This window comes from Tachypleus tridentatus, chromosome 12 (assembly GCF_004210375.1).
Source record: "Tachypleus tridentatus isolate NWPU-2018 chromosome 12, ASM421037v1, whole genome shotgun sequence".
Classification (NCBI taxonomy): Eukaryota; Metazoa; Arthropoda; class Merostomata; order Xiphosura; family Limulidae; genus Tachypleus; species Tachypleus tridentatus.
Window position 1 is genome coordinate 11329315 of NC_134836.1, and position 22203 is coordinate 11351517.

General features: G+C 32.3%; 1 protein-coding gene across 4 annotated transcripts in view; it reads left to right on the top strand.

Annotated features, from left to right (window-relative positions):
• The window catches only part of LOC143234494 (agrin-like), a 121344-nt gene that overhangs the window by 16569 nt on the left and 82572 nt on the right, over positions 1–22203 (top strand). For all 4 annotated transcript variants that reach the window (XM_076471889.1, XM_076471892.1, XM_076471891.1 and 1 more), the window contains exon 2: positions 15511–15546. In XM_076471889.1, the coding sequence (XP_076328004.1) occupies positions 15511–15546 (36 nt within the window). The remainder of the gene's footprint in view (positions 1–15510; positions 15547–22203) is intronic.

The window sequence follows — 22203 nt, forward strand, 5'->3', positions numbered from 1 at the left end:
CTTACTCGTTTGGGAAGAGGGACTTCTCCACTATTACATAGAACCAGCGAACAACGTTTCGACCTTCTTCGGTCATCGTCATCGATAATCACTGATTATCAGTAATAGCATCATATTATTTCATAGTTTGACTTTGAAATTGGACAGTGCCATTGGCGACGGTCATAATGACCACATGGATCATGATTTTAGTTTGATATAGGCTATAGATCTCTTTAATTTTATTTAATTACTCAAAGTAAAAATAATGCGATACATTCCGTTGAATATTAGAGTTCATCCCATTGTTAAAGTAGTGATTACAATTCTAGAAATAATTAATAAATGGACAGGTGAAAATGGTGCTCAACTTCTAATCTGAGGGTCGCGGGTTCGAATCTCTGTCACACTAAACATGTTTGCTCTTTAAGCCATAGGGGAGTTATAATGTGTTGGTCAATTCCTATATTAGTTGGTAAAAGAGTAGCTCAAGAGTTAGCAGTAGCTGGTGATGGCTAGCTGCCTTTCCTCTGATCTTACCCTTCTAAATTAGGGACGGCTAGCGCATTAGCCGTCGTGTAGCTTTTTGCGAAATTCAAAACAAAGAGACTAAATAACTATTAATATAGAAATCAGCAAATTACAAAGATGATGTTAAATGTAAAAACCTCATGTTCTTATAGTTCGAATCAAGATTATAACGAAACTATTTCTGCAAACTTAAATAATAACAATTGTATGAGAAAATGTTTTGTTTGTCAACAAAAATAGAAAACAAAGATTAAAAGTAAAATCAAATGGGTCAATTTTATAGATTTTTGTACAGATTTAGAAACTAAGTTTTATGTACATTTGTAGTTATTTCTACAAAAACATATAATACTAAAGATTTCTAAAAGTATTAGAAAGACTTTAATGACATTTAATTTCCAAAATAACTATGCTAAATATTAAATATCTGACATAATACAATTTAAGCTGAAGGTAAACAATGTAAATGATATAATTAAATAATTGCTAATAAGGAAAGCATCACACACAGTAATTAATTTCCAACATAAAATTGTTCATGATTTGCAAATTTCTTATTTTATTGTGATTTTGTTATGTGACTCAACTTCTGTGACAGATTCTCTTCATAAACATATTATTACTAGAAATGTGAACACAATAAAAGGTATTTATTTACGGAAAATCATAGAATAAGTTGTTAATTAGAGAATAGCTACAAAATGTAAAAAAATATATATATACATTTAAACTTCTATGAGGAAAATATAGATGATTACATTCTCAAACTTAATTATTCTGTGTAATTAATGTTGTTAAGGATAAACTAGTTTTATTAAGTTAAATAAATATCCAATAGATTTAACACTTTTTATATAAAATTACAAAATGATGAATATATTGTTGTGATTATCGATAGTGCAAGTTGTAATTTTAACTTTATCTGCAAATGTTTTTATGTACAAACTCTAGCTAATGAGACACATACTATCCAAATTTCTAAATTACATAATAAGTGTAAAGAAGATACTATGAATAGCTTGTTGGAAGTTGTAAAAGATCTTATGTTAAATCAAAACTATATTCTAAATAACCGTATCTATACAAGATACTTTAATTACACAAATCTTGCACTAAATTTCATTTTATCTCTAAGTTTCGAAGAGACTATACTGAAACAACCTGCAGTATTATTAAACAAATTACTGAATCAGTTATCTGATATCTGAAGAGACTATACTGAAACAACCTGCAGTATTATTAAACACATTACTGAATCAGTTATCTGATATCTGAAGAGACTATACTGAAACAACCTGCAGTATTATTAAACACATTACTGAATCAGTTATCTGATATCTGAAGAGACTATACTGAAACAACCTGCAGTATTATTAAACACATTACTGAATCAGTTATCTGATATCTGAAGAGACTATACTGAAACAACCTGCAGTATTATTAAACACATTACTGAATCAGTTATCTGATATCTGAAGAGACTATACTGAAACAACCTGCAGTATTATTAAACAAATTACTGAATCAGTTATCTGATATCTGAAGAGACTATACTGAAACAACCTGCAGTATTATTAAACAAATTACTGAATCAGTTATCTGATATCTGAAGAGACTATACTGAAACAACCTGCAGTATTATTAAACAAATTACTGAATCAGTTATCTGATATCTGAAGAGACTATACTGAAACAACCTGCAGTATTATTAAACAAATTACTGAATCAGTTATCTGATATCTGAAGAGACTATACTGAAACAACCTGCAGTATTATTAAACAAATTACTGAATCAGTTATCTGATATCATTCAGCAAGTTTAAATTAAAGCATAATGTGTTTAGAAATCAGAACCCAAATATTAAATTTCGCTTCGTTATTTAAAGCTGTGTCTCAAGACGGCTGGTCAACCTGAGGATGACCTAAGAAGGTCGAAACGTTGTTCTCTACGTTATTAGGAAAGTGTTAATACCCGTACCAGCCGTCCTGAGATACATTTTTACTGCAAGTGGGTTTCTCGTCATAACGAATTATTTAAAGGTATACCACATTATGAATTGAATATTGGGAATAAATTTGTTAATTAATAGATCAATTTATTAATCTCTTTATAAAAGTAGAAACCGAAATTTTACTCGTAATAATATTAAACACACATTCAGTTTTTACTCGTATAAAAATCATATTCATTTTGATAGGGAAATTTGTAAACAAATAGTAAGTATATCGGTGGGGGTCTAATTGTACAGACCTACATTGGTTTTATTGTCTTGACATTATTACAGTAATTATTGTATCCTGAATCCGAAAGTGATGCTTCATCATGTACAGATATTTCACTAAACGTATTATATTCTTTTTCATAAGTGAATCTCTTGTATTGAAATCGGCATACATTTTGTTATGTTTAAAATGTTAATAACAACTGGCTACAGGTTGTTCTAAACTAACCATGACATGACAGTCTTATCGATCGTTTTACAATCGAAACATAATCATAAAAAAAATTGATAAACGAAATAATAATTTGATCTAAGTACGAATTTTTAAGTCTTCCGGATTTGTAAAAATTCCTTAAAAAAGGCTATTATTTTCAAAATCTACGTTGTTTAATTATAGTAAATGCATTATTAAAACCAAAACAACTTTTATGAAGTTTAAATACGCAGACCCGTGTCACTCAAGTTATGTTGCTAATTTAATATTTTTATTGTTATGAAAATATACTTATAAATAATTTGACAAATCCAGAATTATTCACTTAACAAACAAATACACTATATTGTTGTAATTCGTGATAATGAGAAACCATCTTGAAGTAAAAGTATATTAAAATTTTAAGACCCATACCAGCCGTTTTGATAGTACAAATATATTGATAATTTAATTATTGTTATTAATACAGTTTTAAGTAATTATGTTATATTAGTACCATTTATTCTAGATTCCTACAAATTGAAAACGTTTATATATCAGGTACTGAAGTACATTATTTAAATTTAGATATTAAGGTAAATAATAATTACTGTAATATTTAAGATAAAAGAAATGATTTCACATTTGAAATATAAGGATTTGATGCTCGAAGTAGTAATGTACCAACATATACCATATAGAATATTTATTATTATACCATCACAGTTTCTTTGAAATTGCAAACCTTGTAGCAACATACTACTTTTTAATATCTAATATAAATCTGTAGCACGAGAACTGACTTTAAATGACCCTGATGAAAAACAATTAATCAAGTATTTTAAAGTAAGTTATAATAAATATAAACATTTTCATAAGTTTTAAAACTATGAGGCAAATATATTTTTTAAATATGCGATAAAATAATTTACAAACTTCATCTGAGGTGAAACAATAATTTTTTATTTGGACAAATGTAAGTATTTTATACACTGATGTAGTTGTATGGTTATTCCTCTATAAAGCCTGCTACTATTTGAATCTCTTTGGAACCACTGAAGATCCAGATAGTAGCGTAGAAGGGTGGAGGATGGAAACCATACTAATAATTTAGGTCAGATCTTACCATCTTGACCAAGCACTGTACTGGGACTCGAATGTTAACTTCAAGGACAGTTTTACTGTCTCTCCTTTGTTATATATTATTGTAATTGTTTTCTATTTTACCATATGTAGTTTTCTTGTGAGTAATCATTTTCCCACTTCATACTGCATGCAGCATAAGGTGGTAAATATATGGACGTTAACACCAGTATTTGCTTCTTTTCTCTTTTGTAAACATGTGATACTGGAGAAATTGGGATTCAATCTGATAGACCATACAATGTGAATCTTGCTTCTTCTGTTATCTCTTAAAATGAGGAAACATTACATAATAATCCGCCTTATGATTTGTGTCCCAGTAACGGATACTTGTTTTATAGCTACGTGTTTTTCTATTTTCCAAGGATATATAATTTTCAGTGATATATAATTTTCAGTTATTTGCTTATTTGTTTCTTTTTCTTCTCTAGAAAACTGTTCCCCCTCCAGTGACACAGCTTTACGTCTGTGGACTGAAAACGCTAGAAATTAGGTTTCCATAATCGTGGTGGGCAGAGCACAGATAGTCCATTGTGTAGTTTTCTTTTTAATTACAAACAAACGAACTGGACAAAGAAATATACAAAATTAAATTTCATTACATGTATACAAAGGAAACACGTTGAAGTTGGACAGTTTCCAGATGGTCCGTTTTCTAAGCTTATACAATATTTATAACAATATGAAATTAGTCAATTTTCATTGTTCATTTTTACGTGTTTTTCAATGCTGTTTCGTCTATTAAATACTACATTTATATCTTTTAATGGTCAGTTCTTCCTTTTGGTTGGGTCTAGCTAATTAACTTTTGTCCACATCTGAACTGTGGGGCTAACAGTTTCCCATGTTGGAACCTTATGGTAGATTAACAGTTTCCCACGTTGGAACCTTATGGTTGACAAACAGTTTCCCATGTTGGAGTCTTGTAGTAAGCATTTTAAAAATGTGAATATAATAAAAATCAAGCGTAGATAGTGCAACCATTTTTGGTTTGATATGTTTTGGAAATTGACCACAGCTTCATTTATTTTTTTTACTGAATCGGCCAGTTGAGTTAAAGCGTTCGACTCGTAACCTGAAGGTCGCGGGTTCGAATCCCCGTCACACCAAACATGTTCGCCCTTTCAGCCTTGGGGCGTTATTATGTGACGTTCAATCCCACTATTCGTTGGTAAAAGAGTAGTCCATGAGTTTGCGGTGGGTGGTGATGACTAGCTGCCTTCCCTCTAGTCTTACGCTGCTAAATTAGGGACAGCTAACGCAGATATCCCTTGTATAACTTTGCGCGAATTTCAAAACAAACTTATTGAAACACTACTGTCCTCTCTCTTGAAGTGTTATCGATAGATGTATAGATGTTTGTTGTGTAATACAAACAAAATCAAGATTTAGAGTATATTTGGTTAGGGCAAAAAAAAAAGAAATAATACGCCAGTACTTTTTGAAGTTGATATTTCTAACTCTGGTTTATATTTCCTAGAGCTGTTTTTAAACAAATAGATATTGAAAAACGTTAGTTGTTCACGGCTGTTATTGGAAGAGGTTTGTTTTTCGTCTGGCAGGTGCATTACTTCACATCATAGCGTTGTAGAGCACAACATTTACATACATTGTCTTCCTGAAATTTGGGAAATACTCCTCCTTTTTGGAACTCCTACGCAGGATTATCTGAATAAATACACTTCTTTCCCTTCCAGTTGTTTATTGAAGCCAATATTAGCATATTTATATTCCTCGTGGGGTATCTGCTTTAAGCAAATCCTTTTACGTACGGTAAAATTCCCCATAGTTGATTATGTAAACTGCAGGGAACTTCGCCAAATCAGTGTCATTCTCTTCTGAAAATGGAAGAACTCTTGCACGTGACAAAGGATCTCCGTCTCTGTTCGAGTTCTATTTTGTCTGCATGTCATCATCGAGTGAAGCGCCACACTGTAACAAAAAAAACAACAGAAATAATGCATCTGCTTGAGTTAATATGTTTTACTAAGAATACTAGAGTCAATTTCAAAGTTTCATATTTTCCAGTTCTCAGACTGAGAACCTAATAGCAACTTTATCGTAGAATGCCCTCTTGTAGCTTTGCACGAAATTTAAAACAAACAAATTCGTTCTTTTCATTTTGGTCCAAGTCGCGAAGGGTTGTGATGTGTTGGAATAGTTGAATGGTCACGCTCTTTGTAACGACATTTTCAAGTGTAATATGTCCCACTTTGTTTTATTTTAACAGATACATAAAATACTATTACGCTGGACGGAAGTTCACAAAAACTGGTTCATTTTATCTGTTGATTATTTCTCTTTATATTAACGAATTTCAGCAATTATCTCTAAAATAATTGTACATAACATTACAAACTTAAGTTCTGAGTTTTGACTGAAAGAACCACAAAAGTTCTACATTTGCGAAGATGGCTCTTATGAATATCTAAGCTTGTTTTACATCTATTTTACTGTGTGCAGTTAGAATTTCACGTTTTTAATGTTGGAGGATGTTGTCATGTGAACCACATGCGATGATTTAAGTTCATGTACATGTGGGAAGACAACGTGTAACGTCACCTGAAAACTGTATAGTGTAGTATGTTAGTCCCAATTGATAAAATGGTCTAAGTTATTAACATTTGTAATGAATAATCACCTTTTTTTTTTTTCTACTTGAAAGTATATTTCATTGGAATAATCGTAAATGTAATAAACAACTGGTATAGAGTTTTCTAACTGAACATAAAGTTCAGTCATACAGACAAAAAAACGATTTATCAGAAATGCAGGTAATGAGTCTTTCTCTGAAATGGATGCTTATCCCAACGTTAACTTGTTTTATTTCATTGTTGAGCTATTTGTTCTTTGCAATGTGTAGGTGAAGAAACATTGGACAAATGTGTTAACGCAACGTTTAAAGATATCCTTTTTGTAGTTATGTTTTCTATATGATTAATTGTGCAATAGAATATCAAGTAATGTTAAGGTTAAATATTATTTTGTTTGAACGATCTAAAATAAGTAATAAGGAGAAATGAGTAATACCACCATGTTACTCTATAGAACATAGCTGTACGTTCTCCTAAACTGTAAAAGAAAGATGGAGTTTTCCTCCTTTGATCGTAACTTCTATAAATTTTTTAATCATGTCTTTCATTTCTAGTTAAAACCTTAAACAGGTTTAAAATTTGACAAGTTATGTTTAGTTAAATATCCAAAACTGTCAGTTGTGATAGCGAGATTATATTTTATTAAACAGGCTTAACAAGACCTTCAATGTTTAGTACAAAGAATTATCCTCATGGTTCTCAATTTTTCTGTAGAAGTCGCTAACCTCATAGTTTAATTTCTTCTTTAGGGTAGATAAATTGCTAATTCTAAATAGTTCTGTAAGGATAGAAAACCTTCTAATTCTAAATAGTTCTGTAAGGATAGAAAACCTTCTAATTCTAAATTATTATGTGCAGACAGGTAACCCCCTAGTTCTGAAATATTTTACACAGATAGATAATCTCCCAGTAATAAAAGCTACGTATTTAAAACTAGTGATAATCAATGTAAAATGACCGTTTGTATTTAAGAATATATCCTAAAAATCAAACAGGTTTTAAATTATTCTTTAAACAAAAATATAGCATTTGCTGTCTTCAGTATTCTACTAGTGGCTTGTTAGACGCTTAGAGATTATTTTTTACACGATAGTATGGATTTATCAAGCATATAAAGACTTAGAGATTCTTATCTTTTACACGGTAGTATGCATTTATTAGACACTTGAAGACTTAGATATTGCTATCTTCTACACGATATTATGAAATAGTTAGGTATTTAAAGACTGAGAAGTTGTTAACTTCTACACAATACTATGGGCTTATTAAGCACTTATAGACCTAGGTATTGTTATCTTCTACATGATACTAGTAAGCCATATAAAGACTTAGAAGCTGTTACCTTCTATTCGGTACTATGGGCTTATGAGACACTTAAAAACTGAGAGATGTTTACCTTCTACGTGGTATTAGGCATATTAAGCACTTCAAGACTATGATATTGCCATATTCTACACGGTGTTATGGGATAGTAAGTACTTAAAGCTCAGAGAATTTTATCTTCTACACGGTAATATGGTCTTATAAAACAGTTACAGACGTAGATATTTTTATCATCTTGATGGTACTATGGAATTATTAGACACTTAAAAATTTAGAGATTGTTAGTTTCTACACGGTATATGCTTATTAGACACGTAAAGAATTAGAGTTTGATATCTTCTACACGCTAATATGGATATATTAGACACTTAGAGACTGTGATTATCTACATGGTACTATGTTCTTATTAGGAATTTATATAGTTAAAAATGATCTTCTACTCGATACTATGGTCTTATTAGGCACTTAAAGACATAGAGTTGTTATTTTCTACACACTTCTATAGGAGATTTAGGCACTTAAAGACCTAGAAATTTTATCTTCACACGGTATTATAGAATAGTTAGGTATTTAAAAACTTAGATATTGTTACCCTCTACATTGTACTACGGGCTTTTTATGTTCTTAAAGACTTAGGTATTGCTGTCTTTTACATTGTACTAAAAGATAGTTTAACATCTTAAAGACTCATAGATTTTTACCTTCTATATTGTGCTAAAGGCTTATTAGGCATATAAAGATTTAGGGATTGTTATCTTGTTCACGATAGTAGGGGTTGTTTGGCACTTAACGACTTAGAGATTGTTACTATCTACATGGTACTATGAGCTTAATATGCACTTAAAGACTTAGAGATTGTTACCTTCTACACGGTACTGTAAGCTAAATATGCACTTGAAGACTTAGAAATTGTTACCTTCTACACGGTACTACGAGCTAAATATGCACTTAAAGACTTAGAGATTGTTACCTTCTACACGGTACTACGAGCTAAATATGCACTTAAAGACTTAGAGATTGTTACCTTCTACACCTATACTATGTGCTTTGAGATTGTTACCTTTTACACGGTGGTATAGGTTTATTAGACACATAAAGACTTTGAGATTATTATCTTCTTCACTGTACTGTGCGTTAACAGGCACTTAAAACTTAGAGACTTTTACATTCTAGTTGGTACTATAAGCTTATTAAGTACTTAGAGACTTCAAAATTGTCACCTTCTGCACGCAATATGGGTTTAATAGACACTTCAAAATTTAGAGTTTGATACATTCTACACGTTACTGTAGAAATATTAGGCACTTAAAAACGTAGAGATTGTTACATTCGATACGGTGCTATGATTTTATTAGTCACTTAGAGATTGTTATATTGTACATGGTGCTATGGGCTTGTTAGGCGCTTAAAGTGAAAATGTATTCTCAAGATTTCTGGTACGGGTATTAAATCTTTAATCAAAATAAGGTACAGAACAATGATTCGATCTACTTAGGTCATCTTCAGGTTAATCATACCAGCTTAAACGCTTAGAGATTGTTATCTCGTATACGGTAATATGGGCGCATGAGGCATTTTAACATTTAGATATTATACTATGGGCTTAATAGGCACTTAAAAATTTTACCTTCACACGGTATTATAGAATAGTTATGTATTTAAAGACTTAGATATTGTTATCTTCTATATTGTACTACTTGCTATTAGGCACTTAAAGATTTAGATATTGTTATCTTCCTTACTGTACTATGGTCTTGTTAGGCAGTTAAATAGTTAAAGATTGTTATCTTCTACCCTATACTATAGGTATAATTGGCACTTAATGTTTTAGAGATTCTTACTTGCTACGCATTACTATGGGTTTATTAGGTTCTTAAACACTTATAGATTTTTACATATTACACGATACGTTTAGCTTTTTAGTCTCTTAAAGACTTAGAGATTGTTACCTTCTATATGGTGCAATAAGCTTATTAGGCACTTATAAATGTAGAATTGTTACATTCAAAGCTGTATTATGGGCTTATTAGTCAATTAGAGATTGTTATCTTTTACACAGTAGTATTGTGGCCTTGTCAGGCACTTAAAGATATAGAGATTGTGATATTCTGCACGGTACATGGAGCACTTAAAGATATAGAGATTCTTACCTTCTATACTGTGCTATCGGCTTGTTAGGCACTTAAAGATCTAGGGGCTGTTGTTTTGTATACGGTTTTAGGCCTTGATAGGCACTTAAATACTTACAGATTGTAGCCTTCTACGTGTTACTATGACTTAATATGCACTTGAGGACTTCGAAACTGTTATATTGTACACCGCACTGTAAACTTGTTAGACGCTTACAGACTTAGAGATTGTTATCTTCTTGACGTTACTGTCAGCTTATTGAGCACTTAAAGACCTAGAGATTGTTAACTTCTTCACGGTACTGTGGGCTTCTCGGCGCTTACAGACTTAGAGATTATTATCAATGACCCGATTGGTGGATTTAGTACGAAATCGAACGTTGTATCGAACTTAGTAGATACGTAGGATATTAAAGTTCATACCTGCCTTAGCTTGTATGAAATTATAACTAATCTCATGGAATTGGTTTGAAATTATAGCTATTATCATTGAATTGGTATGAAATCATCACAAACTCCAACAGATTAGCTCCACGACAAAAGCTATAGTTGGAGCAAGCTTTGTTCTTGAGTTACCATCAAAACAAGAGCTAATAAAATTTTTTCCACTCACAAAGTCACGTTAATTAAACTGTGCAGTACGAGAAAGGTCAACTCACACAATGAAGCCCGCAGTTGGTTATGTGTCACAAAGTCACGTTAATTAAACTGTGCAGTACGAGAAAGGTCAACTCACACAATGAAGCCCGCAGTTGGTTATGTGTATCACGAACCGAAGAGTTTCAGAGCTGTATTCCTTTTCATAGTTCTGTTTTGTGGCTATTTAATTTCAAGTGAGTTCTGTGGATGGTGCAGTATTATTGTTTGTTATATTAAACATTTTCGATGATAATAAAATTAGCGTTGATGAAATGTTGAATAAAATGTCTTCCTGAAATAATTCAAGTCCAATGTGCTTAAGAATCTAGTAAAAATGGTATTAACGTATGAAGGACAAATCGAAATTGAATAAGCCCCTGTAGATACGAAGGCTCAAATTTATACAATTTAATTCATTTTAAGAATCCTATTCACACACGTTAAGTTGCAAAGGAGTATTCACCATTAGGTAGTTGTGAACCTACCACGTGAAATTAAGAAATCATGACTACCTTTTAACATATGAGCTAAATTTAGACTAGCATATTTTATTGCTAAGATTTAATTTACTGGTAAGCTTAACTACAGATGGCGTATTGTTTAAAAACTGTGATTTATTTACTATGTTATTTCTAAGGAAATAACACCATTGTTTAATTTAGGAACTAACTTAGAAATTTCAACCTGAGCATAAACGTCTCTACAGAGACCTCTAGAGGGCTTCATTGTCCCGGATTTTGAACCAGAAAGAAGGCATCTATTCATTAGTATTCTTAACTGTTTAATTGTCACTCTTATTAGCATCCAGAACTGAAGTTTGTCAATGTTGAACGTAACTATGTACAACGGTTTGTATAAAAAATCTTTGTTACAAGAACGACTTATCCTCAATTTATATTACACCCCTAACGAGTTATCTTTAATCTGAAGTATTTTTAAAGAGCATTTCATGAACTTGTATATTATATTTCGCAGGAATTCCGTATTTGTCGATGTTTCCGTATTATGTATTCAGATTTCAACAATATAATATCGTTGAATAAACACGTATTACAAAATATACTTTAACAGCGAAATTCCATTAACTACTGATATTGTATATATCTAATCGCATGTACTTGATAACTTTAACTCATGCACTTCTAATTTGCTAATATCTTACAGTAATGAAAAAGTCATGACTCCAAACGCTGCTGCGTTTTTAACATCGTGATTTTAATACTTTAGTTAACCTAGGCTGAGAAACTTATCGTGTAAATAAATGCTCTTGTTAGACCAGATAGAAAAAGACTTATCGTGTAAATAAGTGCTTTAGTTAGCATAGACAGGGAAACCTATCGTGAAAATATGTTTTATTTAGCATGGAGAGAAAATCTTATGGTGTAAATAAGTGTTTTAGTTAGCATAGATAGAAAATATTATCAAGTAAATAAGTTTCAGTTAGAATAGACAAAAAACCTATCGTGTAAATACGTATTGTATAAATGTTTCAATTAGCACAGATAGAGAAACTTATTGTGTAAATAATTTTAGTTAGTATTGTTTGTTTGTTTTTGAATTTTGTGCAAAACTACTCGAGGGTTATCTGCGCTAGCCGTCCCTAATTTAGCAATGTAAGACTAGAGGGAAGGAAGCTAGCCATCACCACTCACCGCCAACTCTTGGGCTACTCTTTTACCAACAAATAGTGGGATTGACCGTCATATTATAACGCCCCTACGGCTGAAAAAGCGAGGATATTTGGTGCGACCAGGATTCGAACCCGCGACCCTCGGATTACGAATCGCACGCCTTAACCCACCTGACCATGCCGGGCCTTTTAGTAAGCATAGTCAGAAAAAGTTGTCGTGTAGCGGCAAGTCTACGGATTTATAACGCTAAAATCAGGGGTTCGATTCCCCTCGGTGGATTCAGCAGATAGTCCAATATGGATTTGCTCTAAGAAAAAAAACACTTGTCGTGTAAGTCTCTAATTTATTATAATTAAAAATGATAATGTAAATAAGTGTTCACTATAGTTAGAGAAACTTATTGTATAAATAAATGTTTCAGCACAGACATAGAAGCATATCGTTTTGTTTACTGTAGAAACTTTTCTCTTAAATAAGGTTTTTAGCTCTTAGCATGAAATATCTCTATCAGAAATTCAGATCTTTTGTGTATTAATGTTTCATCTTAGGTGTTCAAGACGGTGATTATACCTAATGCTTTCCACCTTCATAACTTCAATGTAATCCTGCTATTATCGTACTAGCAAGAAGATAAATATAAGTCTGAACTTGTATGACATGTATAGTACCCCCTAAAGCTCCCGTGTCCATCCAAGTTAACAAACATATGTTGTAACAAATGAGATAAGACCTACTACATTATAACCATTAGAGAAATAAACCCTAGGTGCTGCATGCCCCATACCTCTTTTGCAAACAATATATTATAAGTCGAGTTCTATTAGTTCGGGTAGTGTAGCACCTTGTCCAAAGGGACTTCAAAGATCAACTATAATTTGTCTTGTCAACTTTAATCATGCTCTGTGGTTATCAGAAAATATTTTGAACACGTGTGGTTGAAGACGTAGGGAACTGAACCCCAGTTTTCCTTTATGCTCACAGTTTGAGCTTTTCCTTCGAGACTGTTATAGAATAAGATTATTCTCGGTGTATATTAACTACGGTGTTAATAATTATTCCAAATGCTGCGATATTAACTAAGTGCCTTATAATCATCCTTTCATAAATGATGCAAACCTCATTTGGTGAGTATGCAACAGTATTGCTTATTTATAATTAAAATACACCGAATATCAATTTGTCACTGGAACTGTATGATAAAGGTACGAGTGGAAACATGGTTTTGTCATGTGGACTTTATTCAAGGTCCCAAAGCCTAAATACGTTTGTGTCATTTGATATTTATACTTGATGCTAAATGTGAAATGATTGTGTAACTTCAAGTTTATTTTTGGTTCCAAATGGAGAAAATGATCATTTCAACTAAATTTTATCTTTTGTTCCGAAGTCGGTACATGGTTGTATTACTTGGACTGTACATGTGGATCTTCTAGTGTACAACTATTAACATTTAGCAATTTTTTTTGGCACTAATTATGTCTTTCTTATTATTATAAACTAGGAAAAGTGTGGAAGAAAAATTCAGTCGTAACAAAGCTGAAAAGGCAATAGGAGCACTTCCTCATATGTGGATGTCTCTCAGGCGTCCAACGGATCAAATAGCAGAAGATCCTTCTTCCATCTCCCATTTTCTTACATCTCCAGTGACTGACAGACGATCACTGTAACGCCCATTGAAATATAATATTAAATTGAGAGCTATTTTTTTGCCATTGCTGTAAGAAACTTTGTCTTATAGTATTTGCTACAGGCCCATTGTTTTCATCGTCTTCGCCCTTTCTTTGACAATTGTTACAAAGGGTCATTCTCTCTGTTTGTTTAAAGCTCAATGTTTGATAGTTGTTACAAAGGACCAGTTCTATCCATTGGTCTAAAGCTCAAAGTTTCACAGTTGTTACTAAGGGCCATTGTCTCCATTGGTCTAAGACTTCCTGTTTGTTGTTAAGCTATTTATATTTAGTGCTGATTATTTATTTCCAGAATACAGTGGTTAAGAATAGCGTAAATATTAAGCTCTTACAGTTTGTTAGATGCTAAGAGTTATAAATGGAATTATTAAAGTCACAACTGCTTACTGCTTGGACCTTTACTATTTTTGAATAACATCAATGACGTAAATTAAGAAGTGATCGACAGGTTATTTAACTTTACTAATGACAATAAAGTTTGTACTGCGTTGGCTGTGAAAAGGATATTATCCATTTACAAAAGGACTTGGAATATTTATTGAGTGGGTCGAATAGATAGCAAGTGAATTTTCATTATAATAAAAGCGAAGAAATGCATGGGGGAATCACACCCTGAAGTACGAGTACAAATTTAATAGGGGTGATCTGATCAATATTATAGAAGAAAAGGGCATTGGTGTAATAGTTGATCAAACTTTTTATCTATTCGAGTAACATTCTGTTTGTTAGGGTAAGAAGATAGGATTTTAAATCTATCTACAGAAATAACGAATTGGTTGGAGTAATTTTCATTTAAGACAACTTATTTTTTAACATGGGAAAGCTTCGTAAATATTTGACCAATAAGAACTGGCTTGATTTATTTTGGCCTTAAATTTAATATATGACTGCCAAGATGGACCAAAAAGTCTTTTGTTGTTCTTTAATACACTATTATGTTATCACACAGATACACGTTTTATCTACAATTTTGAATATCGTTTTCCTAACTTTGTCATATAAGAGGTTTGTTAATTGATGTACAGTCAAATGAAGTTATTATATTTCTATTCTTATCAGATTTTAATTTCGTTAACTGCAAAGTTTGGATATAAATGGATAATCTTTAAAACAGGAATTCACTAATTTCATAACTTATTTCATTTTGATAGCTATGCTCAAATAAATATGAACCAAGAATGGTCAAGTTACTTGACGATATTATTAGAGACAAAATATATCTAGAAATATTACTAAAAACTGATCAAAATTTTTGCCATGTACAATTGCTTTACCTTGCATTCAACACTGAAAACAGTTAACATGTAAAAAACTAAAGATATATTTATAGAGATTTCATTTTTAAGGAAATACAACTTTTACATTGTAGTGATCGTATTCATGATGTTTTTCTACAAGAAAAACAATATATCAATAACGTTGTTTGTTTTTTCTTAAGATTTGCCATACAAACGAAGACCCAGGATCCAGGAAAGTAAGTGGTTATCTGTTTCTTCTGAAATATTACAAGAAGGAAAAATAAAAATAAATTAGTTTTGTAATTCAGACCATTGTTCCACAGATCAAAAACAGTAACTGCATGACACATTGGAAACCGAAACTACATCATACTTTGGAAACAGTGACACCACTATATACTGGAAATAGTAATTACTGTAGACGTTGTAAACAGTAACAAAAAATACAATGGAAACAATAACTGCACTACACTCTGGAAACACTACCTACATCACATATTGCAAGCAATAATTGTAATTAATACTGGAACCAGTAATCAAACCACACGTTAGAAACTGTAACTACACCAGACACCGATGATCTAAAAAAACGAAACATGTGGGTTAAATAAGTATTGATATAAAAGATAAAAACCATATAATCCTGAAGAGGAAAGTGCCACTTTTCGAAATCACTTGGGTTGAAATTTTTTATTCATTTTACATTGAACACAGCAAACAGTAACTATTCATTAACTGACAATAATATGTTAGTTTCTCATATTAATTAATATTTTCAGTTAAAACCGCAACAGTAAATTCTGTTATGTACCTCGTGTTGTATATGTTATATAGTAAAATTTAACTGAATTATCTACTCCACCTTAACTATGGTATAGAATCTACTTTAGCTATGTTATATACTCGACCGTAACTATCTTATTTACCATACCTTAGCTATGTTTTATAGTCTATCAAAGCTATGTTGTGTAGTATACCTTATATATGTTATCTACTCTACCTTAGCTATGTTATGCACTCTACTTTAGCTATGTTGTATTGTATTCCTTATATATGTTATCTACTCTACTTTAGCTATGTTGTATAGTCTTTCTCAGCTATATTGTACACTCTTTCTTAGCTATGTTGTATACTCTTCCTTAGCTAGGTTATATAGTCTACCTTAACTGGTTGGTATAGTTAATATATTAACTGAAAGTTCCAAAGCAGTTTTTATTATAATGACAAAAGGAAATAGCCTAAAGAATTTTAGAAGAAAACCGTTGCATTCTACGGAATGAAAAGTTTGTTCTTGAAAGATAACATTTCAACACAAAGACCTTTTTGATCGGGTACAATACTAATACGTTTTCTAACGGTTTTGCTTTGAACACATACAGATAAAAAATTATTAAACTTCTGCATTTATTTCGACAATAACTCGAAATATATTGCAGTGTTATCATGCACTTTCAACAGTATATTGTTTAACTTCATTGGTTTTTCCATCGACGCCGTGTGATGGAGCTCTATGGGTGTTGTTCTCGCTAGTTTCTAAATCCATTATTTCTTCTCTTCTCAAGGCAGCTTGTGAAAAGAGGGTGATTTTACAGCTGGCTTAACGCGATTAGCGTATAAAGTGAGAAAATAAGGTTTGAACTGGATAATTTTCTGATCTCGTGACATAAAATAACAAAAGTCTAGAACAAGTTGAAGGTTATTATTATCTAACTTACCTTGAAAAGCATTTTTATGTGACTTTCTCTTTTTTATGTTGATTTTAGCAATGAAGAAAAGTTCTTATTACATCTCTACAGGGAAACAAAATATAGTACGAATATCGACTTTGAAATTTAGGTTTCTTAGTAAACAAAGAATTTAAACGAAAAATATCTAAAGTTAGATGTAAGGTATGCAAAGAGAATTATAATGTGTGGATCTTTTAATAAACAAAAGCTTTAACTGAAAGTGTTTAAAGATAACTATAATGTTATACTCTCTCCTCCTGAGTTTATAACTGTCTGTGTTACTTATCTTCCTGTTCTAATCCTTCGTTGTCTGTATTACTTTATCTTTGTGTTCTACTCTTTCATCGTCTGTGTTACTTTATCTTCCTGTTCTACCCTTTCATCATCTGTGTTACTTTATCTTCCTCTTCTAATCCTTCATTGTCTGTGTTATTTTATTTTCCTGTTTTATTCTTTCATCGTATGTGTTTTTATCTTTCTGTTGTCTTATGAATTTTTGTCCTTATTGTATACATTACCGATAACACAGATGTTATAACATGAAGTAATTTTTTCTCACTACACAGTATGAACGATAAAGCAAATCAAATCCTGTTACATGATCTAAAACACTAATCGTTTCACCTAACATTATTTCGGGGCTTCAGTGCTAATGAACGTTTGACATGTGTTCACTTGTTTTTATAATAAAGCTATATAAGGCAGTTTTCTTTGCGCAGATTCGAACCCCAGATTTAAGCCTTGTAAGTCTGTAGATTTACCGCTGTCCCACAGAAGGCCCTGTTGACGTAATTTCACACACTAAAAAAGAAGTTGCTTTATGGCAATTTCCGTCGTTTCTAATCAGATTCAGTTCATACTACAACTAATTTTACGTGGACAAACAATTATTTCAGTAATGAACAAAACAACTATTGCAACAGTCCCTTTGGTATGAAAACTTTAATAACCCATAATATAAAATTATATATTCAAACATCTAACACCGCTCTCTACATTCCGACACTCAGTTACACAACCCCTTTCAAACATGTGGTCAGCTTCCGGTCAGTTACCTCTTTCTTTCTTTGTGAACCTGACGATGACCGAAGAAAGTCGAAACGTTGTTCGCTCCTCTACGTAAAAAATTTTCTCAACCCAAACGAGCCGTCTTTACATATATATTTAATAACCCATGATTTTACAATTACCTTTAAAAGTCAGCTGGAAAGTTAAAGTTTAGAGAAAGAAACTACCATTAGCTAACTATATGGTTTTTTTATCGTTATAAATGAACGTTCGATGCCTCTTTCCAGCTTGACTTAAGGAGATTCGTTATATGAATGTGTTCTAATAACCCAGTTACAAACTATACTGTAATTTACAGCTTGACTTAAGGATCTTTAGGATATAAATGTGTTCTACATAATCCAATTACAAACTATACTCTAATTTATATCTTGACGAAAGGATATTTGCGATTTAAGTGTGTTTTAAATAACCCAGTTACAAACTATACTGTAATTTAGAGATTGACTTAAGGAAATCCATGATTTAAATGTGTTCTAAATAACCCAATGACAAATTATACTCTAATCTACAGCCTAAGGAGATTCGTGATTTAAATTTGTTGTAAATAATTCAGTTACAAACTATACTGTATTTACAAGAACACATGATACGGTTGCTGTGGTTTGGTTAGATAACTTGGTACATGAATACATATTACGTCTGTGATTTGGCTAAATAACTCGGTACATCAACACATGATACGGTTGCTGTGATTTGGTTAGTGCTATTCTTGTGGCTTGGACAATTGATACAATTTGCTGTTTTGATAGCATAGAGCTCTGATGATTTCTAGTCTTTTGGATAACATAATACACTCTATAGAATTGATTTTTTTTTATAAAAGCCGCTTGGAGTTGGTTAATGTTATTACTGAAGGCTGTAAGGAGGTTAAAGTGTGTTAATAGTTGTTATTGGAAATTGTGAGGTGCTTAAAGCGTGTTAATAATTGTTATTGGAAACTGTGAGGAGCTTAAAGTGTGTCAATAGTTGTTATTGGAAATTGTGAGGTGCTTAAAGCGTGTTAATGATTGTTATTGGAAACCATGAGGAGCTTAAAGTGAGTTAATGCTGTTATTGGAGACCTTAAGGAGCTTTAAGTATGTTAATGGTTGTTATTGGAAACTGTGAGGAGCTTAAAGTGAGTTAATGCTGTTATTGGAGAATTTAATGAGCTTAAAGTATGTTAATGGTTGTTACTGGCAACTGTAAGAAGCTTAAAGTGAGCTAATGGTTGTTATTGGAAACTGTGAAGAGCTTAAAGTGTATTAATGGTTGTTATTGGAAACTGTGAGGAGCTTAAAGTGGGTTAATGGTTCTTATTGGACACTGTGAGGAGCTTAAAGTGGGTTAATGGTTCTTATTGGAAACTGTGAGGCACATAAAGTGGGTTAATGGTTGTTATTGGAAACTGTTAGCAGCTCAAAGTGGGTTAATGGTTGTTATTGGAACCTGGAGGAGCTTAAAGTGGGTTGATGGATGTTATTGGAAACTCTGAGGAGCTTAAAGTGAGTTATATTATTATTGGAAACTATGAGGAGCTTAAAGTGGGTTAATGGTTGTTATTGGAAACTGTGAGGCACTTAAAGCGTGTTAAATAATGTTATTATTGGAAACTGAGGAGCTTAAAGTGGGTTAATGATTGTTATTGGAAACTGTGAGGAGCTTAAAGTGGGTTAATGGTTGTTATTGGAAACTGTGAGGCACATAAAGTGGGTTAATGGTTGTTATTGGAAACTGTTAGCAGCTCAAAGTGGGTTAATGGTTGTTATTGGAACCTGGAGGAGCTTAAAGTGGGTTGATGGATGTTATTGGAAACTCTGAGGAGCTTAAAGTGAGTTAATATTATTATTGGAAACTATGAGGAGCTTAAAGTGGGTTAATGGTTGTTATTGGAAACTGTGAGGCGCTTAAAGCGTGTTAAATAATGTTATTATTGGAAACTGAGGAGCTTAAAGTGGGTTAATGATTGTTATTGGAAACTCTGAGGAGCTTAATGTTATTATTGGAAACTGAGGAGCTTAAAGTGGGTTAATGATTGTTATTGGAAACTCTGAGGAGCTTAAAGTGGGTTAATGGTTAATCTGAAACAAACACTACAGTTGCATTGTGCGAGATTTTTATGAACAACCATCCTAACATCTCTGAATAGAAGAACAATTTTTTTTAATATTTACTTGTGTGAATTAAGACTGTCAGTTTTGTTCAGTCTTCTTTTGCTTGTTGTTTGTTCTGTCTAATACATTATCAATAAAGAACGAATGTTTATTTCTCTTGATCATATTCGAACACTTAAGTACATGTTTTAGGGTAAATCCTCTGAGCAAAGAACAAACACAATGAAATGGCGGTGATTGAAGGATGTGTTAAAGAACCCAAAGCTGTTTCTTTTCGTTTTCTCTGTCCAGTTTCAAATCGATCCACCGAATTCGTGTTTATGTAGAGAGATAACACTTAGCCTCATAGATCCTTGAAGACCTATGAATCAGAGGCCCACGTGTGTCAGAAATTGCAGTTATGATTCGGAAGGCCTGTCGTTGAAGCCTGAAGTGACGTAATGATTATTACAAAATAAGATCAAATCAACACAAAATATTTAGTTAAACGATTAATAATCGTTTCTGATTGGCTAATTCAACATAATTTTACAATTGAGAATCACAAATACAATAGATAGACAGAGCTGATGTACCGAATTACACAGAACAAAGATCATATTATAGTGATTAGTATGCTGCTCTGTTGATCTGAGGGTTCAATGTTCGTATCTCGTTTGTGCATACTTTGAGATCTGCTATACGATTGGTGGTTGATTAAAGTGGCCACGAAGTTGGCTGTGAGTGTTGTTGATAAGTACTTATCAGTTTACAATTAGGGACAGCTAGAGCAGACAGCTCTCGTGTAACAAACAATTTAATCTTTTGATATTGCATTTATATAAAATGGAATGAGTTTCACAAACAATTTCTATAACACTCGGAGAAAAAATGTATTGAGAAATCAAAAGTTGAGTAACATGTTAACATTATAAATACCATCAACTTTGACATCACTAAATTATTTATGAAACAATCTGCTTCGAGTTCATTGTTTTACTGGTTAAAAACAATCGGTAATAGCATGAGCTATACACATTTGTGTAAATATAAATAACCACAATACCATGAATAATTCCGGGACAGCTAATTACTGCGTATCTGTGTTTTACATGTAAATTGAACAATTTCATATACTTTTTTCCGGTGGTTCTTTATATGTGAGTATTGATTAAGACTGCGCCTTATGAGTGATACTGAACGATACCAAAACAAATAACTGTCAAAACAGTTCCGTTTTAAATAAGTCGATAATTTGAGGACGCGAAAAAACTAGTAAACAAATGTACCAAACATAGGTTGGTAGAACGCGTGGTCTCTTCGAATCTTGTCAGTAGGATAGAAAACCATCAAACTTAACACATTGTACTTAGGACAAGAACGCAGCTCGGCATGACAAGGTGGTTAGACTTATAATCTAAGGATCGCGGGTTCGAATCCCCGTAACACAAACATACTCGCCCTTTCAACCTTAGGACATTATAATTATGACGGTCAATACCATTATTTATTGGTAAAAGAGTAGCCCATGAGTTGGTGGTGGGTGGTGATGACTAGATGCCTAACCTCTAGTCTTAATTGCTAAATTAGGGACGGCTAGTAGAGACAGCCCTCGTGCAGCTATGAGCGAAGTTCAAACACAAACAAACAAAGATAAGAACAGTATTAATAAGGCTTTATAAAATATAGAATGTATACTGTGGTTAATGTAGATGTCATATTGTCGTTCAGCTTTTCTTAACAATCGTGTTGGTGACAGCGTTAGCACAAACAAGTCCAGTCTTGTTTAACAGAATCATCAAACACGTAGAGTCCTCGATGAGATCACGTCTGAGTGCCTAAGCTAGCTGTAGATTTTGATTATTAAAGTCGGTGGTGAGCTAAATCATCGGTGATTTAGGTTATTAGTGGAGCAGACTTGGGGATTTGATGGTATTTACTTGTAAGGCCATCATTCTGTTATGGTCAGTCGGAGTAATTAAAGTAACTGGACAAAAACATCAAGTTATCTGTTACTATGACA